Source organism: Chelonoidis abingdonii, chromosome 1 (assembly GCF_003597395.2).
Source record: "Chelonoidis abingdonii isolate Lonesome George chromosome 1, CheloAbing_2.0, whole genome shotgun sequence".
NCBI lineage: Eukaryota > Metazoa > Chordata > Testudines > Testudinidae > Chelonoidis > Chelonoidis abingdonii.
Window position 1 is genome coordinate 158,306,517 of NC_133769.1, and position 19,410 is coordinate 158,325,926.

The 19,410-nt window shown below is 45.5% G+C and overlaps 1 protein-coding gene across 6 annotated transcripts in view; it reads left to right on the top strand.

Moving 5' to 3' along the window:
- CD58 (CD58 molecule) overlaps positions 1-19,106 on the top strand; it is a 74,318-nt gene extending 55,212 nt beyond the window's left edge. The window contains exons 8-13 of one of the 6 annotated variants that reach the window (XM_075071926.1): positions 1,170-1,241; positions 2,741-2,776; positions 4,349-4,420; positions 5,963-5,997; positions 7,408-7,475; positions 15,326-19,106. In XM_075071926.1, the coding sequence (XP_074928027.1) occupies positions 1,170-1,241; positions 2,741-2,776; positions 4,349-4,420; positions 5,963-5,997; positions 7,408-7,431 (239 nt within the window). In that variant the 3' untranslated portion in view covers positions 7,432-7,475; positions 15,326-19,106. Of the gene's footprint in view, positions 1-1,169; positions 1,242-2,740; positions 2,777-4,348; positions 4,421-5,962; positions 6,506-7,407; positions 7,476-15,325 lie in introns of those variants that run through there. The other 5 variants (XM_075071927.1, XM_075071930.1, XM_032799906.2 and 2 more) reach the window with 5 other exon arrangements.
- Positions 19,107-19,410: the final 304 nt, after the last annotated feature.

Consider the following 19,410-nt stretch of genomic DNA (forward strand, 5'->3'; position numbering starts at 1 on the left):
GGTAGATGTTAAATCTAAGGACCTTTTGGTCAAAAAGGCAAACCATGCTAACAAGATTGTCTTATCAAAGACCAAGGCACCTCCCTCTGGTATGAGCTACAGGTCTGGCATAGAGATAAGACTATCGCAGGCGAACAAACTTTGTAGGATATTTATTTTAGAAAGATTCCTGACTTAAAAAAGTAAGGACACTGTATTCAGAATACTTCAGAGAAGTAATGTTCCGGGATGTGTTACCAAGAGCCAAAAACTACATAATAAAGTGGACTTTTTTTAAACCACCCCTCTTTGCAAGGTAAAAGCCTGGGTTTTAAACTCTCTCACATAAATAAGAAGCCATTTGGGTATAAAATAGTGATATTGGGGAACTAAATAGTATCTAGCAATGCTTAAGCAACTCCTTACTGAAGTCAGAAAGACAAGATTCACCTCTTCAAGAATTGTGAAGAAGAGACAGTGTTTTATTGGATGACTGTTTAAATTTAAAGACTTTCTTTAATAACATTTACGATTAAAAATAGTCACTTTGAGAGCTGAAAGACCGCTATATATGACATAAGGTGTTTGGACTCATCTGAAGCAGAATTTCAACTCCTGTTGAGCTCGGGTGGCACTAAAGGCATATGTCAGAAAATGGACTAAATCAGGGAAAAAGGTAAAACTCTAAACTTTAAAAAATATACTGAGAATTTCCTTCCCACAAAGGCAGTTAGAATCCTGCTGTAATTGCTGCAGCTGATTGCATGTATTTCCTGGATGCCCTAGCTCAAAATTTCTTCTCTGTACCCCACTGTTGTACAACTAGCTGTATGCTGGTGGGTGTCTGCTCTCCACTCCGGAGGTGTCTGGATTTCAGCAACTCTGCACAGAGATCCTTTGTGAAGCTCTTTGGGGACTATCAGGCATGGAAGTTGTAAAATGTGAAAATATTCACAGCTCCTTTTAGCCAGATAATTTCATATGAACTGTCCAGAGAACATCCAAGTGAATCAGGGCTGGTTGGGGGTGTTTGTTGGGGACTGAAACCACCTGGGAGAAGCTGATGGGTTCAGTAATGGCAGATGATAAATAATGAGCAGCAAATAGCCTGACAGAAATGATTTATTCCTGTTGAAATGTATCATGTTATGGACACCTGAAGATTATACAATTATCTCTCCCCCTTGTAGAGGAAAAGAAGAACTCAGAAGAGACTGTATCAACGAGCCAGGCTGATCTTTCCTGCAATCCAGAGAATCCAGGTGTGTGGCCATCACACTCTGCCAGAGTGAAGTGGGGAAGTGAGGCACATGTGGTGCATGGCAATGACTAGCTGCTTGCCAGGGAGGAAGACGTGCATGGCTGTGAAGTGGCCAGTGGAGGGAAATGGTTGTGAAGTGTTGGGAGGGGATGAGGTGCCCATTGCACACACAGGAGAATAGGACAGAGACACTGTCACAGGAGTTGGGGGAAGGAGGGAGGGTCTCTGGCTGGAGAGTTGCTTGTTGTTCACAGGGGAAATGAAGGGAGCATGAAGGTTGCTGAAGTAGCTGGAAGTGAGGCCTGTGGGTGTGGACTGGAGGAAGATTTCCTGCAAAAGGAGAATAAAGACAATTCTCTGTGAGGTTCCTATAGAACAATTTTCGATCTTTGTTCTCCAGCCAGTCTCGACTTGCTCTCTGCTTTGGCGTTATGACTTGGTTACTTGCTGATGTGCTCCTCCTCTGTGCACACAGGGCACTTGTGGAGCGCTACTGCCCTGCCCATCAGCCTGTGCTTTACCGTTCCATTTGTAATCATCAGCACGCCCATCCTCAAACACCACCCAAACATTACTGCATAAATCCTCATTGTGGTGTGCCCCTTTGTGAGTGGGTGTTATCTCCTACTTACACCTGGGGAAACTGAGGCACAGAGAGGTGAAATGGTTTGTCCAGAGCCACACGGGACATGAGTCTCTACTTGCATTGCTCTCAATCAGGAATCACCCTTGTGGTGTCAAGTAAGCTACAAGAGTGAAATGGGTAGAGAATCAGGCATGGAGTATCACAGAGAGAATAGAGCCCAGGAGTCCTTATTCCCAGTCTTGTGCTCAGAATACTAGCCTACTCCTCTGTGTCTCAGTCATCTTCTGAAATACTACACTTCCCAGATTCCATGTCGGACTAGGTGTGTGATTGCTGCCCTGCAAATTTCAGGCAAAATGTTCAAATGAGGTTGACTAGAGCAGTGTCTGGTTAAGCTTTCCTACACCTATGGCACCCGCAGCCAGGACAGACTCCTCGGCCCAGATCCTGAAAGGTATTGAGGCACCTATTTCAGTGGCAGTTGGGGGCCTAAATTCCTTCTAGGACCTGGGTCTTGGTGCTTTCTTGAAGACTAAGGGAGGGACGGGTGTTGTGCTGTTCATGGTGCAAGAGTCACAAGGGTTTTGAACAGCTGGCTGGGGTACACAGCAAGCCCCTTGTCCCCCGGCTGGGTGCTGCAGTAAGCAAGAAGTCCTGGGAAAAGGGATGAGGATAAGAGGTGCGCTGCTACCTTTTGGAGTAGCAGTAAGGGGTGCATTTTAGCACATTGTGCTTCAGCTCTCCCATGACCCATCCTGCTCTGTACCAGGGACATGCCAACTAGCCACTACCCCTCTGTTCCCCCAGGGCTCCTTGGGTCGGTTAGGAAAGAATTTTATCCCCTAAATGATGACCATGAATGATGTGTGCAATAATTGGTGCTAACTCCAACTCGATTGCATCTTACTTTTCAGACTGTGAGAATATCTCCAAGGAGAATCAGGAGCCAGGTATGGAAAAGAACAGGAAAGTTTTAGACCCCTGTATGACCACGTCTGGGGAAAGTATGTTAGATTGCTAGATCTCACAAGAGGTTGTTCACAGCTAAAAGCTCCAAACATCCCTGAACGTTCAAGACCATACATGTGACATGTGCACATAGCTCCTCAGGTTATAGTACTCACGGCTGGCATGGCTTTCAGTGGTTAATGCTGTCTGATGAGGAGTATCTCAAAGGTGCCAAATGCCCCTGATTGTTAGAACTGTAGATAGCAGATTAACACAGATATCCATATAAGGACTGGAATTGGTTGGCAAATCAGTGATTGTAGATGAAGTGGTTAATGTGTCTAATTCTCCTTGGCTTCTCAGGTTCCAGTTCCATATTTAATCAGGGATGGAATTCACTAAAAGTTGCACCTTTCAGTGCTTGAACATGTTGTGTTTCACTGTTGGGCTGGCTCAGGACATGGCTACACTCGAAACTGAAAAGCGCTGCCACAGGAGTGCTCCAGTGGCAGCGCTCTGAAGTGCGAGTGTGGTCGTGGAGGCAGTGCTGGGAGAGAGCTCTCCCAGTGCTGCCGGTACTCCACCTCCCCGAGGGGATTAGCTTACAGTGCTGGGAGCACGGCTCCCAGTGCTCGGACACTTTTTTTACACTGGCGCTTTGCAGCGCTGTATCTTGCTGCGCTCGGGGTATTTTTTCACACCCCTGAGCGAGAAAGTTGCAGCACTGTAAAGCACCAGTGTAGTCACAGCCTTAGTTTGGTAACAGTATTGCTCTAGCCATAGATGACTCATGTCTCCTGATCCTGGGGGAGGGGGTGGGGACACAAATCTAAAAGTGAGGACACGTGACTGCCCCACGTGTCCTTTGTGCAGCGACCTCTGCCCTCTCCTGCCCTTTGCCCAGCTCGAGCCACTGCACTCTCCCCACCCCCAGAGTTACCTGCAGGGGAGAGGGGAATATGTCCTCCCACTGCATCTCTGTCTCCCCCATTCACCTGGCATGTTCAGCCTCTCTCCCTGGCAGCCGGGCCTGGGTGGGGTGCAGGAGGGAGACGCTTCTCACACCAGCTGAAGCTGGCCACCCTGGGTCACTGACTCTGTGCAGCACGGCCGCTCCCTGAGAGCGTCGCTGGGGTGGCAACCTCCACTACTCCCTCCTCCCAGCCTCAGCTCAAAATTTCCCCTCCTTACTCCACTGTTGTACAACTAGCTGTATGCTGGTGGGTTTCTGCTCTCCACCCTGGGGGTGGCTGCTTTTCAGCAGCTCTGCATAGAGATCCTTTGTGAAGCTCTTTGGGGACTATCAGGCAAGGAAGTTATAAAATGTGAAAATATTCACAGCTCCTTTTAGCCAGATAATTTCATATGAACTGTCCAGAGAACATCCAAGTGAATCAGTGTTGGTTGGGGGTGTGTGTTGGGGACTGAAACCACCTGGGAGAAGCTGATGGGTTCAGTAATGGCAGATGATAAATAATGAGCAGCAAATGGCCTGACAGAAATGATTTATTCCTGTTGAAATGTATCATGTTATGGACACCTGAAGATTATACAATTATCTCTCCCCCTTGTAGAGGAAAAGAAGAACTCAGAAGAGACTGTATCAACGAGCCAGGCTGATCTTTCCTGCAATCCAGAGAATCCAGGTGTGTGGCCATCACACTCTGCCAGAGTGAAGTGGGGAAGTGAGGCACATGTGGTGCATGGCAATGACTAGCTGCTTGCCAGGGAGGAAGACGTGCATGGCTGTGAAGTGGCCAGTGGAGGGAAATGGTTGTGAAGTGTTGGGAGGGGATGAGGTGCCCATTGCACACACAGGAGAATAGGACAGAGACACTGTCACAGGAGTTGGGGGAAGGAGGGAGGGTCTCTGGCTGGAGAGTTGCTTGTTGTTCACAGGGGAAATGAAGGGAGCATGAAGGTTGCTGAAGTAGCTGGAAGTGAGGCCTGTGGGTGTGGACTGGAGGAAGATTTCCTGCAAAAGGAGAATAAAGACAATTCTCTGTGAGGTTCCTATAGAACAATTTTCGATCTTTGTTCTCCAGCCAGTCTCGACTTGCTCTCTGCTTTGGCGTTATGACTTGGTTACTTGCTGATGTGCTCCTCCTCTGTGCACACAGGGCACTTGTGGAGCGCTACTGCCCTGCCCATCAGCCTGTGCTTTACCGTTCCATTTGTAATCATCAGCACGCCCATCCTCAAACACCACCCAAACATTACTGCATAAATCCTCATTGTGGTGTGCCCCTTTGTGAGTGGGTGTTATCTCCTACTTACACCTGGGGAAACTGAGGCACAGAGAGGTGAAATGGTTTGTCCAGAGCCACACGGGACATGAGTCTCTACTTGCATTGCTCTCAATCAGGAATCACCCTTGTGGTGTCAAGTAAGCTACAAGAGTGAAATGGGTAGAGAATCAGGCATGGAGTATCACAGAGAGAATAGAGCCCAGGAGTCCTTATTCCCAGTCTTGTGCTCAGAATACTAGCCTACTCCTCTGTGTCTCAGTCATCTTCTGAAATACTACACTTCCCAGATTCCATGTCGGACTAGGTGTGTGATTGCTGCCCTGCAAATTTCAGGCAAAATGTTCAAATGAGGTTGACTAGAGCAGTGTCTGGTTAAGCTTTCCTACACCTATGGCACCCGCAGCCAGGACAGACTCCTCGGCCCAGATCCTGAAAGGTACTGAGGCACCTATTTCAGTGGCAGTTGGGAGCCTAAATTCCGTCCAGGACCTGGGCCTTGGTGCTCTCTTGAAGGCTAAGCGGGTGAGGGGACTTGATTGTTGTGCTGTTCACAGTGCAAGAGTCACAAGGGTTTTGAACAGCTGGCTGGGGTACACAGCAAGCCCCTCAGCTTCTGGCTGGGTGCTGCAGTAAGCAAGGAGCCCTGGGAAAAGGGATGAGGATAATAGGTACGCTGCTACCTTTTGGAGTAGCAGTAAGGGGTGCATTTTAGCACATTATGCTTCAGCTCTCCCATGACCCATCCTGCTCTGTACCAGGGACATGCCAACTAGCCATTACCCTTCTGTTACCCCAGGACTCCTCGGGTAGATTAGGAAAGAATTTTACCCCCTAAATGATGACCATGAATAATGTGTGCAAGAATTGGTGCTAACTCCAACTCATTTGCATCTTATTTTTCAGGCAGGAATAATATCTCAGGCAGGAATAATATTTCAGGCAGGAAAATATCTCAGGCAGGAATCAGGAGTCAGGCATGGAAAAGAACAGGAATGTTTTAGATCCTGTATGACCACGTCTAGGGAAAGTACATTAGATTGCTAGAGCTTGTCCACAGCTAAAAGCTCTAAACATCCCTGAACGTTCCAGACCATACATGTGACATGTGCACATAGCTTCTCAAGTTATAGTACTCACGGCTGGCATGGCTTTCAGTGGTTAATGCTGTCTGATGGGGGCGAATCTCAAAGGTGCCAAGTGGCCATAAATGTTAGAGCTTTAGATAGAAGATTAACACCGATATCCGTATAAGAACTAGGATTGGTTGACAGGACTTGTGATAGCAAATCAGTGGTTGTAGATGAAGTGGTTAATGTGCCTAATTATCCTTGACTTCTCAGATTCCAGTTCCAGATTTAATCAGGGATGGAATTCACTAAAAGTTGCACCTTTCAGTGCTTGAACATGTTGTGTTTCACTATTGGGCTGGCTCAGGACATGGCTACACTCAAAACTCCAAAGCGTTGCCGCGGGAGTGCTTTGAAGTGCTAGTGTGGTCGCGGCGCTCCACCTCCCCGAGGGTATTAGCTTACAGTGCTGGGAGCACGGCTTCCAGCGCTCGGGCACTTTTTACTCTGGCGCTTTGCAGCGCTGTATATTGCTGCGTTCAGGAGGGTAATTGTTTCACATCCCTGAGTGAAAAATTTGCAGCGCTGTAAAGAGACAGTGTAGCCGTAGCTTCAGTTTGATAACAGTATTGCTCTAGCCATAGATGACTCGTCTCCCGATCCTGAGGGGCGGGGTGAGGGCCCAAATCTAAAGAGGAGAACACATGACTGCCCCGCATGTGTCCTTTATGCAGCGACCTCCACCCTCTTCTGCCCTGTGCCCAGGCTGTGGCTGATGCGCTCTCCCCACCGCACCATAATTACTTGTGGGGTAGAGGGGACTCTGTCCTCCCAGTGCGTCTCTGCCTCCCCCACTCTCCCAGCATGTTCAGCCGCTCTCCCTGGCAGCCGGGCCTGCAGTGGGGTGCAGGAGGGAGACGCTTCTCACGCCAGCTGAAGCTGGCCACTCTGGGTCACTGCAATGTGGCCACTCCTTGAGAGCCTCGCTGGAGCTGCAGCCTGCACTACTCCCTCTCCTCCCCATGCTAGCTCAAAATTTCTCCTCCTTACTCTGCTGTTATACAAGTAGCTGTATGCTGGTGGGTGTCTGCTCTCCACCCCAGAGCTGGCTGGATTTCAGCAACTTTGCACAGAGATAGTTTGTGAAGATCTTCAGGGACTGTCAGTCATGGAAGTTGTAAAATGTGAAAATATTCACAGCTCCTTTTAGATGATAAATGATGTGCAGTAGATGGCCAGGCAGAAAGTTGTATTCCTGTTAAAATGTATCATGTTATGTACCCCTGAAGTTCATACAATTATCTCTTCTCCTTGTAGAGGAAGAGAAGAACTCAAGACTAAATCAATGAACCTGCCTGACCTTCTCTTCAATCAAGAGAAAACAGGTGTGTGGCGATCACACTCAGGCCAGAGTTAAGTGGGGGAAGTCGGGCACATGTGCTGATGGCAATGACTAGCTGCTTTCCAAGGAAGAAGACACGCATGGCTGTGAAGTGGCCAGTGGAGTGAAATGGTTGTGAAGTGTTGGGAGGGGCTGAGGTGATTCGGGTATTGAATTCACTAAAAGTTGGATCTTTCAGTACTTGAACATGTTGTATTTCATGTTGGGCTGGCTTAGTTTGGTAACAGTATTGCTCTCGCTCTAAAGATTGCAGATTGAAAACCTGCCCTGGGAAAGGGGCAAGGCGTGAAGTGCTATTAGGACATGACAGCTGTGTGCCAAAATGTTTTAGTTAATACTAACAACAACCAATTTTAAATAGTCTGGGGAAAAAAACGTTCTTCTAATGATCGGGTTTCACTTCCATGGTGTCTGTGACGCCATAATCCTAATAGTTCTTCCACCTGAATTTGCCATGTGAATTAACAGGTGGAATTAAAAAAAAAAAATCAGGTCCCCATTATACATCATAATGAAGTGAGAAAGGGCATAAATTTGTTACACACTCTGGAAAGTAATAATTTTAAAAAATTATGAAACCACCAAGTAACCAGCATGTACTTTTGCTGTAGTTCTTTTTTCTCACTCCTGACAGCCTGTGTATTTCTGTGCAATTACTGAAGATTGTTCCCTGATGAATCGAAGGGAAGGGTAGGATGCTTAGCAAAGAAAGAGCAGTTACAGTAACTCCTCGCTTAACGTCGTAGTTATGTTCCTGAAAAATGCGACTTTAAGCGAAACGATGTTAAGCAAATCCAATTTCCCCATAAGGATTAATTGAAATTGGGGGGGGTGTTAGGTTCCAGGGAAATTTTTTTCACCAGACAAAAAACTATATATAACAGTGGTCCCCAGCCTTTACAGTGTGGCAGGTGTCTGATGACTAGCCGCCAAAATGCCTCCGTGAAGAGGCAACGCTCTCGAAATGCTGCCGAGATGCTGCGTCATCAAGAGGCATCGCCGCCAAAAAGCAGCGCCATTTCGTCAGCAATGCTTCTTGATGTTGCGACTCTTCGGCGGCTGCTTGTTTGGCGGCTGCACTCCTCCACAGCGGGGTGCTCCCTTTTCAGTAGATGGGCGCACATAGATGCCCTGGTGGGCGCCATGGCACCCATAGGCACCGCGTTGGGGACCACTGATATATAATATATGTTTTAAACAAACAATGTAATGCTGTTCACAGCTATGATGATTGTGAAGCTTGGTTGAGGTGGTGGAATTAGGGTGACCAGATGAGAGCGAGAAGATATCGGTACACATGGGGCGGGGGAGTTGTCCGCCGGCGGAGCGAAAAAACAAACAAACACCGAGTGCTACTAGCGGAGGAAAAAAAAAAAAAGAGTGCTGCTGGCAGAGCAAAATATTGGGACAAATTGCGTCCCGACCAAAGATCAGTTGGGACGTGGGACAAACACCTAAATATTGGGACGGTCCCGATTTTATTGGGACGGTCCCGATTTTATTGGGACGTCTGGTCACCCTAGATGGAGTCGGAGAGAGGGATGTTTCCCAGGGAATGCCTTGCTGCTCAATGATGAACTAGCACTCGGCTGAGCCCTCAAGGGTTAACACATTGTTGTTAATGTAGCCTCTCACGCAAGGCAGCACGAACAGGAGGGAGGGGAGACAGTGTAGCAGATAGGCACACATCTTGGATGTGTGAGGGAGAGATGCACACTGCCCCTTTAAGTAAGCTGACCCACACTTAAGTGCGTTGTCTTTTTAAGTAGATCAGGAAGTTGAGACGGGTAAGTGAGGTGCAGGAGCGGGGGAAGGGGGATACCCTGACATTACCACCCCCCTTTTCCCCTGCACAGCAAACAGGAGTTTCTGGGAGCAACTCCAAGGCAGAGAAGGAGCAGCACATGGCAGTGGGGGGAGGGACAGCTGAACTGCCAGCAATTGATAGCCCAGGGCAATTGCTAGCCTGCTGGGCGGTTGCACGACAGGGAGCTTAGGGGAGCTGATGGGGGGGCTGCTGGTCCACCCTAGTTCCAAGCCCCCACCAGCTAGCTGCAACGGGCTGCCCTTCCTGCAAGCAGTGGACAAAGCAGGCGGCTGCCAAATGATTTTAGAAGGGAGCAGTTCACAACTTTAAATGGGCATGTTCCCTAATTGATCAGCAATGTAACAACGAAACAGTGTTAACCGGGACAACTTTAAGTGAGGAGTTACTGTACTCTTTATCCCTACCAATAACCTGGGTTTCAGCAAGGAGTGGAGATACAAGAATGAGAGGAGGTTTAAGGGTTATTGAGGGTGTTGTTGTTTTTTTTTTATTTGCAACCTGTTATAAATGTGTGGTGCTTCATAAAGCAGCATTCCAAAGGTTTAATAACAGCACTTTACAATTCTGTGGCACCTTAGATTAGACTCAGAGACACAGTGCACAGAACTGGGAATCAGGAGACCTGGATTCTCTTCCTGACTATCACTTGCTCAGTGTGTGCTCGTTAGGTAGGTTACTACTTCTATGTGTGCCTAACGCTCCCAGTCTGTAAAATGAGGATAATAAAATGATCTTTATGAAATGCTTGGAGAACCTCCAGTGAAAGAGGAAATATAAAGTATTATGCTAGATCCTGGCTCCTAGTCCAGTGCATTTGCCATGCTATACTCTCCCTTTTCTTTGGATACATCTGTGGTGCAGCTGGAGGTGTAATTTCCAGCTCAGATAGACATGTGTGCACTTGCTTTGATTGATTTAGCTAGCTAAAGATAGAGTGCAGCTGCGGTGGCATGGGCAGTGGCTGGGACTAGACTCCTGAGTACAGTCCTGTCTGAGAGCCTACCTACGTACTTGGGGCAGCTAATCCATCTCTCTGCCTACACGGCCACAGCTGTGTTGCTATTTTTTAGTGTGCTAGGTCAATCAGAGCTCTTGAGCTCAATCATATCTACCCGAGCTGGAAAGATACATCACCAGCTGCAGTGGAGACATCACCACAAAAGTTTTAGAAAGAGAAATCTCATCCTCACCATACTAAGTGATAGCTTGGGAACATTGCTGGAAAAGGGTGCTGGTGAGCTCCATGAAAGTTGCCAACCAGACTTAGAAAGGAATGCATTTATTTTCCTTGTTTTTTGCGAAGCATGAATCAAAAACCAAATCTGTACCATATGCAATATGAGATCACCTAAATAAGATATGGCAATAGTGCAGTAAAATCTCTTCCCTTCAGTTCTAACTTCAAAGCCCTTTGACACGCTTTGGGCCTGATTTTTTTTCTTTTCAGATGTGCTGAGCACCTCAGCTCCCACTGAATGTTGGTTGAGTTGCTGGTAATCAGCACTTCTGAAAATCTGGCCCTAGTTGGGAACCTAAAAATTGAGGCATCTAAACTTAGTGGCCACTTTTTAAAATGTAAGCCAAAGTGACTTGCCAAAGTTGCATGTAAAGTCTGTGACAGACCCAGAAACAGAATCCAGATTTCTTGACACCCATAACCACAAAACTTTCTTTCCTGTTTTGATATTGGATACCAAATCCCTTAGCATTCATTGAATGATGCATCTAACTATACAAACTAGATAACAAGGAAGTGTAACAAGCACATAAATTGTATGCAACTGCTTTAAAAGCAATGGCCCAGATCTCAGGTTGGTATAAATCAGCACAGTTCTACTGAAGCCATCAGTGAGTATCTGGCCCAGCTGCTGGGATCCTGCCCTGACTAGAGGGAGCTGCACCTGGAGGTATGATGGAGGTGTAGCAGGGCAGACCAGCGTTATGTTCCAAGAACTCTCCTGCCAGTGCAGGGCACAGTAGTTGAGGTTGTGGTCGTGCATTGTCTTGCACATTTTGATACCCCCTCAGGGGCTGATCCAACTCTTAGTAATGTCATTGGAAAGATTCCTGCTGCCACCAGTGGTAGTTGGATGGGTCCTTAAAGGGCAGTTGGAATCTCCTATCTCTGTGGCTCTGTCTTTTGTTAAGCCAGTCACATGCTCTTGCTATGAGTAGCTGGTTTTCAAGAGCCTCCTTCAAAGTCTCATCTCTATTTCCTTTGGGTAGAGTAGCACCCCCCACCCTTCGTGAACGCTGGCCGCTTCAGTCAGTGTCTTACAACTGGGCATCAACTCTGATGGGCTCGGGTTTTTGTGCAGTCAGGTTCCATTGGGGTAGGCAACCTATGGTACGGGTGCCGAAGGTGGCACGTGAGCTGATTTTCAGTGGCACTCACGCTGCCCAGGTCCTGGCCACCAGTCCAGGGGCTCTGCATTTTAATTTAATTTTAAATGAAGCTTCTTAAACATTCTGAAACCTTATTTACTTTACATACAACAACAGTTTAGTTATATATTCTAGACTTATAGAAAGAGAACTTCTAAAAATGTTAAAATGTATTACCAGCACATGAAACCTTACATTAGAGTGAATACATGAAGACTCGGCACACCACTTCTGAAAGGCTGCTGACCCCTGGTTACATTAATGTGGAGCACTAATGAGTCAGGGCTGGTTAATTTTCTGTCCTGCCTTTCCACCCAATGCAAGTGAGATATGTAGCAGTGCACCAAAACAAACATGTCCAATGCATCACAAAATTGCTGATTAGGTTGCCACTAAACCAGGTTTCCGTGGGATACTATCCCTTGTGTCACATTTTTTATCCCTTTTTACGCAGGAGTTCCTGAGTGTAAAGAAGGGGTTTGCCATTTAAAAAAACCAAAAACAAATTGCCTTCCCAGTGTTGTTAAGAAGACTTTAGAGTTTAAGGTTTTAGTAATCAAGGTTCTCTTCTCCATTTACTTTGTTTTGTTTTGTGCATTTTACTCCATTTGGACAAGAAGGGCTTGTCTCCATTAGAAAGCCTTAATGCTTTAACTATACTGGCACAGTTAACGTTTGCAAAAAAACAAAACAGATCCTTAATGTGGATGCAGTTATACCAGTATAAAAGAGCTCATACTGGTATAGTTTATTCTGGTTCACAAAACAAAATAAATGATTGGTATCAGGCACCTTTATCTGTGCATAACTACATCCACGCACAGGCTTATACTGGGTCTACAATATTAGTAAAGAATCAGCCTCCTAATCAATAGTTATGCCAGTAAAATGTTTCTAATGTAGAACATGTCCAAGAACAAACTAATGAGTTTCACTCATATATCTAATTAGTGTCACATTCTGATTGCCAGGTACTAATCCAAAGCCACAGTGCTTGGGGCTGAAAACACTGAGCCCTGGTCTACACGCACAAGCTTTGCTGGCTGGCAGGAAAGTGAGAAAATCACACACCCTAACTGACATAACTCTGCTGGCAAAAACCCTAGTGTAGATGCAGTTATACTGGCATGTTCCTTTTCCCTGTATAGCTTGTTTCATTCAGGGACTTGTTATAAGCGGCATCTCCACTAGTCGGATTTGCCAATATTGGTAGATCTGTCTAGCTATGCTAGCAAACCCTTTCTGGTGTATATAAGGGGGAGATGTAAGTCCAATAAAACAGAGTGAATGGCTTTGGGGAGGGGTGTTATTTCACAAAGTATTTGTATTAACACTAGGTTTTGTAATAGCTACAACTAAAGCCTAAATGTGAGCTCTAAACAGCCTGACCGTGTCCCAGAACGTGTAACTCTTATTCAGGTGAACTCCCATTGTCTCTGTCTCAATAAGACCCGAGTAAAAATCTGAATAAGTTGCTCAGTATTTATCCCTTGAGTAGTATTTATATAGCACCATATAGATACATGGGGCTCTCCAAAAACATGGGAAGAAAAGGGCTCTGCTGCAAGGAGGTTGCAATCCATTTTCAACAGAAACAGTGCAAACAATTAAGGGTACTAGAAGAGAACAGTCTGGGAGTGGATCAAAAACACTGAGGTTTAAAAAGGTGTTGCTGAGTTCATACTAGAGGGTTGCACTGTTTTTATTGTATTGGTATAAAAGTGGTAGAGTGTGTTTGTGTGTGTACACAAGCCTTGAGTACCGTGGTATGTTTTTTGATAAGGGTTTCTCCCTTCACATAACATTGATAGTACATTAAAGCTTCCTAGGCTCCACAGGAATCTGAGTGGAGGGGCTATCAGAAATATGCAGAGTTTTTCTCCTCTGTTTAATACCAACCAAGCCGTGTTTGCTGGAGACCGAAGGAGCAGTCAAAAGGGAGGCTTAGGAGGATAGCTAGTGAGGGGGAATAGAGAGAAATGAGAGAGAAGGTGTAGGCAGGGCTGAAACAGAGGCCATGGATGTTGAACTAAATTTGAATGCAGACCAGGCCTAAGTGAGGGACAGGATGAGAAACCTGAATTTGATGCAGATGAAGAGAGGCAGCAGTGTGACGATTTGAGGCAGGCCAGTGACATGGTCCAAGTGGCTGGAAGGGGAAGCTGATCTAACCAGTGTCAGTTTGGATCAGCTAGAAGGGGACCCAGAGGCTATCAGTGAGCCTGATGCGTGAGGCTGAAGATGTAAGTTTTTGTGAGGTTTGCTGGCTGTTGCTAGATCATGGGCTATTATGATTTTCTGTTCTATACAGGATGCTTTATTTGGCCATTGGGGTTTGCCATGGTGTTTGAGCCATGTTCAGGGGTTTGGGGATTTGTAATATACAGTTGCATTATTTGTATAAGCATTATTGTTACATCTCACCACAGAGGAACGAATCAGTAGCAGCAGCATTTGATTCAGTGCTGTTCACAGGTTGTGTGACCTATGTCAGAACTACCTAGGGGAGTGTAAGAACTGACCCTGTCTGTCACAGCTGTAGGCAGGAGAAGTGCATTAGTTCCATGTTTGGGAAGGGATCACCACCTTACCATCTGGGCCTTGAGAAAACAGCCGACACCAGAAACACCAAGTCTGACGTTCCCACGTCGTTGTTTTGTATGCTGCTCCATCACCTTCTTTTGTCCTGTGTTCAGACTGACCTCACCAGGACACAACAAGAGCAAGCAAAGCTACTATGGATCTGGGATACTAACTTTTGCAAAGAAAATAGTTTAAAACGTTCCCTTTTGAAATTTTGCCTTGATGGTCTCACCTTTGGGGGGGTTTCCCTTATCTAAACAACCACAGTCCCCACCAACGCCAAACCACCCACCCATACAGTCGGATAACATCTCAGACACAGACTGCTTTGGAAATGTAACAAACACAGGAGTTACTTCCCCTTCTTCAATGTAGCGTAACTGAACTCAACAAAAAGTACCGGTGCAACTGTAGAGTTGTGCCAGCTGCTTCAGGTCTCCATGCTGCTAGACAAGCTCCCCTGCTGGTGTCTGGAGTGGGTGGAAATGGTACTGGGCTGAGATTTTGTGTGGGAGGAGAGACACCATCTGCCTTGGTGTCTACAGACTGGTCTCCCTGTGTTGCTGGTGACCAGTGCACTAAGAAGGAAGTGTTGACTTAAGTGGCAGTTAAGTATCCCTTCTGAAAATCAGCCTGGCTTTATTTAGATGCCCATCATATGATGTAAATACTTTAGATATTCTGTTCTGACACTTTCTCATTATAATTTCTCTGTGCCTCAGTTTCCTTATCTGCAAAATGAGGATAATGCTTACCTGCCTTAGGAAAGCTCTGAGATCCTCAAATGAAAGATGCTTCAGAAATGCATAATGTTACCATAGGAAAAAAAAACCCTGCAAGCATTATACCCAGGAGCAACACCAAGTATCAACTGGTGCTGCTACTAACATAGACCAAAGACTTCACAGCAAAATGCTACAGTATCTTATTAATTCATATTTATTGTTTGCTAGTGTTTAAAATCTGCAGTGGTCTTGGGTAACTGTTAAAACATTGCAAACTAAAATAAAATATAATGAATTCATCTTTTATTCCAGATCTTAAACTGCAAAGTGAGGCACACTAACAACACAATGGGCTAAACTTCATTGCGGCATGACAAAAGACACTGAGAGAAGAACTAGCTTGTGGATGTTGCCCATGAGTGCTGGAGTTCTCCCTAGCAGATGTGTTTTGAAGATGCATTCATTTGTTCTCAAGCTTCATAGACTATCAGAGTTGGAAGGGACCTCAGAAGATCATCTAAGTCCAACCCCCTGCTCAAAGCAGGACCAATCCCCAAATTGCCTCTTTAAGGATTGAACTCACAACCCTGGGTTTCGCAGGCTAATGCTCAAACCAGTGAGCTATCGCTTCCACTAATGCCCACTTTTATCTTTCCAGGATGGATGTTCTGTTTCTTCATTGCCAGTTATTTTGAAAATGGATGGAGTGAGTCAAGGAGCAGATCCCTTTGCATGTGTGCTCCTTTTTGTGCTTTTGTTTTACAAGCAAGTGAACATGAACCTTAGGTGCCAGGTTTATGTATGCCAATGTTTCCAGACATTAACTAACACAAGAGAATGGGGACAAATAAAAAACTAATGGATGTGATATAAAACTCTAACTGTAACATTATTTAAATTCAGAAGAGAAGAGTGTTCAGAGGGCGACTCTCATTTTCTCCACCTCCTCATCTGAAAGAAAAGGCTACAACGACACTGTCCATGCAGAGATGAGCAACAGCTTTCCTGGCTCTTCTTTCTATCTGTCCTTCCAGAAAGCACCACCATCACCCTCCACCACCACCACCACTACCAAATTCTGATTCTTTTTGAATAGCAAAAGGCAGACACACCTTCTTGCTCAATGGAGATGGTATCAACTCTATTTACTCTAGCCAGCGGTTCTCAATCTGTTGATTGGGCTCAAAAGTGGGTCACAACCCTGTTTGAATGGGGTCACCGGGGCTGGTGTTAGACTTGAAGCCAAAGTGTGCGCCCCTCCGCCCAGGAGGGAGGCTGAAGCCAAAGCCCGAGGGCTTCAGCCTTGGGCAGCAGGGCTCAGGCTTCAGCTTCAGCCCTGGGCAGCGGGGCTCAGGTTATGGTGCCCCTCCACCCCCACCCAAGGGGGCAGGGCTCAGGCTTCGGTCCGTCTTCCTGGAGTCCTGTAGTAAGTTTTGTTGTCAGAAGGGGTCGCGGTGCAATGAAGTTTGAGAATCCCTGCTAGCCAAACAATGTATCCTCAGACTCCTGGGTAAGTGTCAAGAGCAATTGCGTCTGTGGCACCCACAACTGTGTCAAAACAGCTGATCTAAAACCATCAGCACAGAAGCTTCATTCGCTATCAGAAGGAGATTATCAACCAATGAAACCAGTAGAGTCTCTGTGCCAAACCCAGGTCTCAAACTGGTGTGACCAGAGTCAAGGCAATTGGAGGACTCCAGATACTGAAAGTCATTTTTCCCTCTGTGATCTTCTTCCCAAAGAAGGAAACTGTTAACAGTCACTTTCTTAAGAGCGAGTGGCACCCACTTGCATAGGTCCCTCCAACTGGCTGTTGTGCAAAAAGTAAAGAAACAGCAACTGACCAGGAGAAAGGCATTCCATTTTTAATATTGTTTCATTGTATTACTTTAAAATGTTTTTAGGAACACTGATAAAGAATTTTTAGAAATGGGGCCAGATTTATTGGTATGTTCCAGCTATTTTGCATTATAGCCCATGAGCTTTAACTTGATAACGAACCAAATTAGTGTCCAAACTGATATGATATTGACGTTATAAGAGAAAGTCAAACTCATAGTGCAGATCTAGGTTATCCTTTCCTATGAGCAAGCCTTTCAACTGCTAACGTTCCAGGAAAAGTGCACATCTTACCTTTCATGCCATTAGGGTGCCCAAGTTTAATAACCAGATTGTTTGATGCACTCGTTTGTGATTATAGAGCTGGTTACTTACTTAATGCTCACTCATTTTTTCACAACACTTGAAAATCTAGAGATGCTATATAGGAATTAGATATTATCCCCATTTTACAGATGGAAAAAGAAAGGCAAAAAAGTTTAAAACTCTCTATGTTTTCAAAAGACCCTGCAAATTTAGGGTATCCTTTTGAGATATTTTTCAAATGTGCTGAGTACCCACAGCTCTCAGTTCAGCATCTCTGCAAGTCAGGGCTTTGATGTATGAAGTTAGCAACCCAAAAAATCTACATACTTTAGGGCAATGGTTCTCAAATATTTGCGTGGCTCCACTAATTAGGTGTCTGGCCCTTCATTCTCTCACGTTTGGCAGCCCAGGCCCACACCTTAGAGGGAACTATCCACTGACCACTTGAATGGAGCCCGCGGACCAGAGTTTGAGAAACTCTGCTTTAGGGGATTCTTGCACAAATGACTTACCACAGGTTGCACAGCAGATTGGTGGCAGAGCTGGAAACAGAGTCTAAATTTGCAAGTCAAAAATTGAGAGTGAAAAATTGTCAAAAATCTGCAGTAGAAAATTGAGTGGCAAATTATGAATGAAAAATTGCACTGTAGGGGAGAGCTAGGCCATTTCGATATTTTACGGCTGGACTTTCTTACTCCAGGGAAGGCCTTTGCCAGTTAGATAGAAAGTGCCCTTTAAAAACTGAGCAGCACCCCGAGTTTGGCTGCATAGGAGTGCATTCTGGCAGGTTCTCACAGCAACAGAGTCTGCATTTGACCTATTAACATGGAGGCATGGTGCTTTGTCTTTGCAAATATTTCATACTACTTACTATTTCAAGTCATGTGAATGCTCACATCCCAGCTGAGGGCTTGTTGAAATGCAGTGGATTTGATTTACGTGTGTACCATACAGACATGCCTGTACAGCAGTGGATGAGTTTTGTGTGTGTACCACACAGACATTGCTTGCTTTTGGGAAGCAGTTGAGATCTGGTTTTTAGGTATTTGGAAATCAGACACACTCTATCAGTTGATAGTTTGACAGACACTTTTCACAACAGGCACAGTTTTCGGCAAATAATAAAACAGATCGCCTCCCAAGCTGGAACTGTACAGCTGTCTGCAAAGGAACATCTTTGGTTTTCCTGGAGAAAACTCTGGAAACCAATCAAAGGTGCAGGAATTTTCAGTCCCCCAGTCTCAACACCTGCAGGATTTGAACTCCAGACATCTGAGCCTGTGAGTGAGAACCATGCTACCTGGTCTCCAGCCACTTGCAGTTCTGTCTACCTGAGATGAAGGCTTTTGCCAGTTTCATACAAACTTTGCCAGCATCCAAAGTTTCAGAAACTCACACAAGCTATCCAGTTTTCTGCTACCGTCTCTCACCCCAATGCCTGACCTAGACACAAATACCACGATGATGTTCCTTTTTCATTTGCAAGGAAAAGCACTGGATGATATATTATGTCACAGAGACGGTAGTCACATGAGTACTCTCATCCCAGTGGAGGGCTTGCTGAAATGCAGTGGATATCGTTTATATGTCTACTGCACAGACACCCCTCTAGAGCAGTGGATGAGTTTTACACATCTACCACAGAGACAGGCATCACCAGCTCTCCCACCTTCAGCTGAATCCCAAACCTCAGCTGAGATGAAACGGGCTCAGACGTTAATAACAACTCCAGCCTGTCTCAGCTAACAACTTCTCTTTTCCCCAGAAGGACAGTTATTACCATCTAAGAGATTTGGCGTTTTTTTTCTTCTAAAATCCCTTTCCAGCTGAAGGGAAAGGGAGCAAAGGACATTATTAAAACAAAAGCCTTATTTAAAATTACATTTCAAATGCTTTGTTGCTTTTTTCCTTCTTTTTATCTTGAATAAAAGGCTAAAAGAATTGTTAATGACATGTTTGCTGTGGTATGAAGCAGGCTGAGGTCTCTGTTTATAAAATCCCAAACCTAGTTTAACATGGCTTAATGTTGAACAGTGACTGGGTTATTTTAACATCTTTGAGCCCTATATTCCATCTCAATTAATACAGCAAGTTCTGCAGACAACAGCCACCACCCAACCCTTATCGCTGTCCATCCCATGCACTGAATGAGCCAGGGTTTCCTGTGGAAAAATAGCTTGTGGCCATGCAGTTAATGCTAACAAGGAGGCTGAATTAAAGTTTCACAGGCAATCTCAGTGTTGGCATTTCCT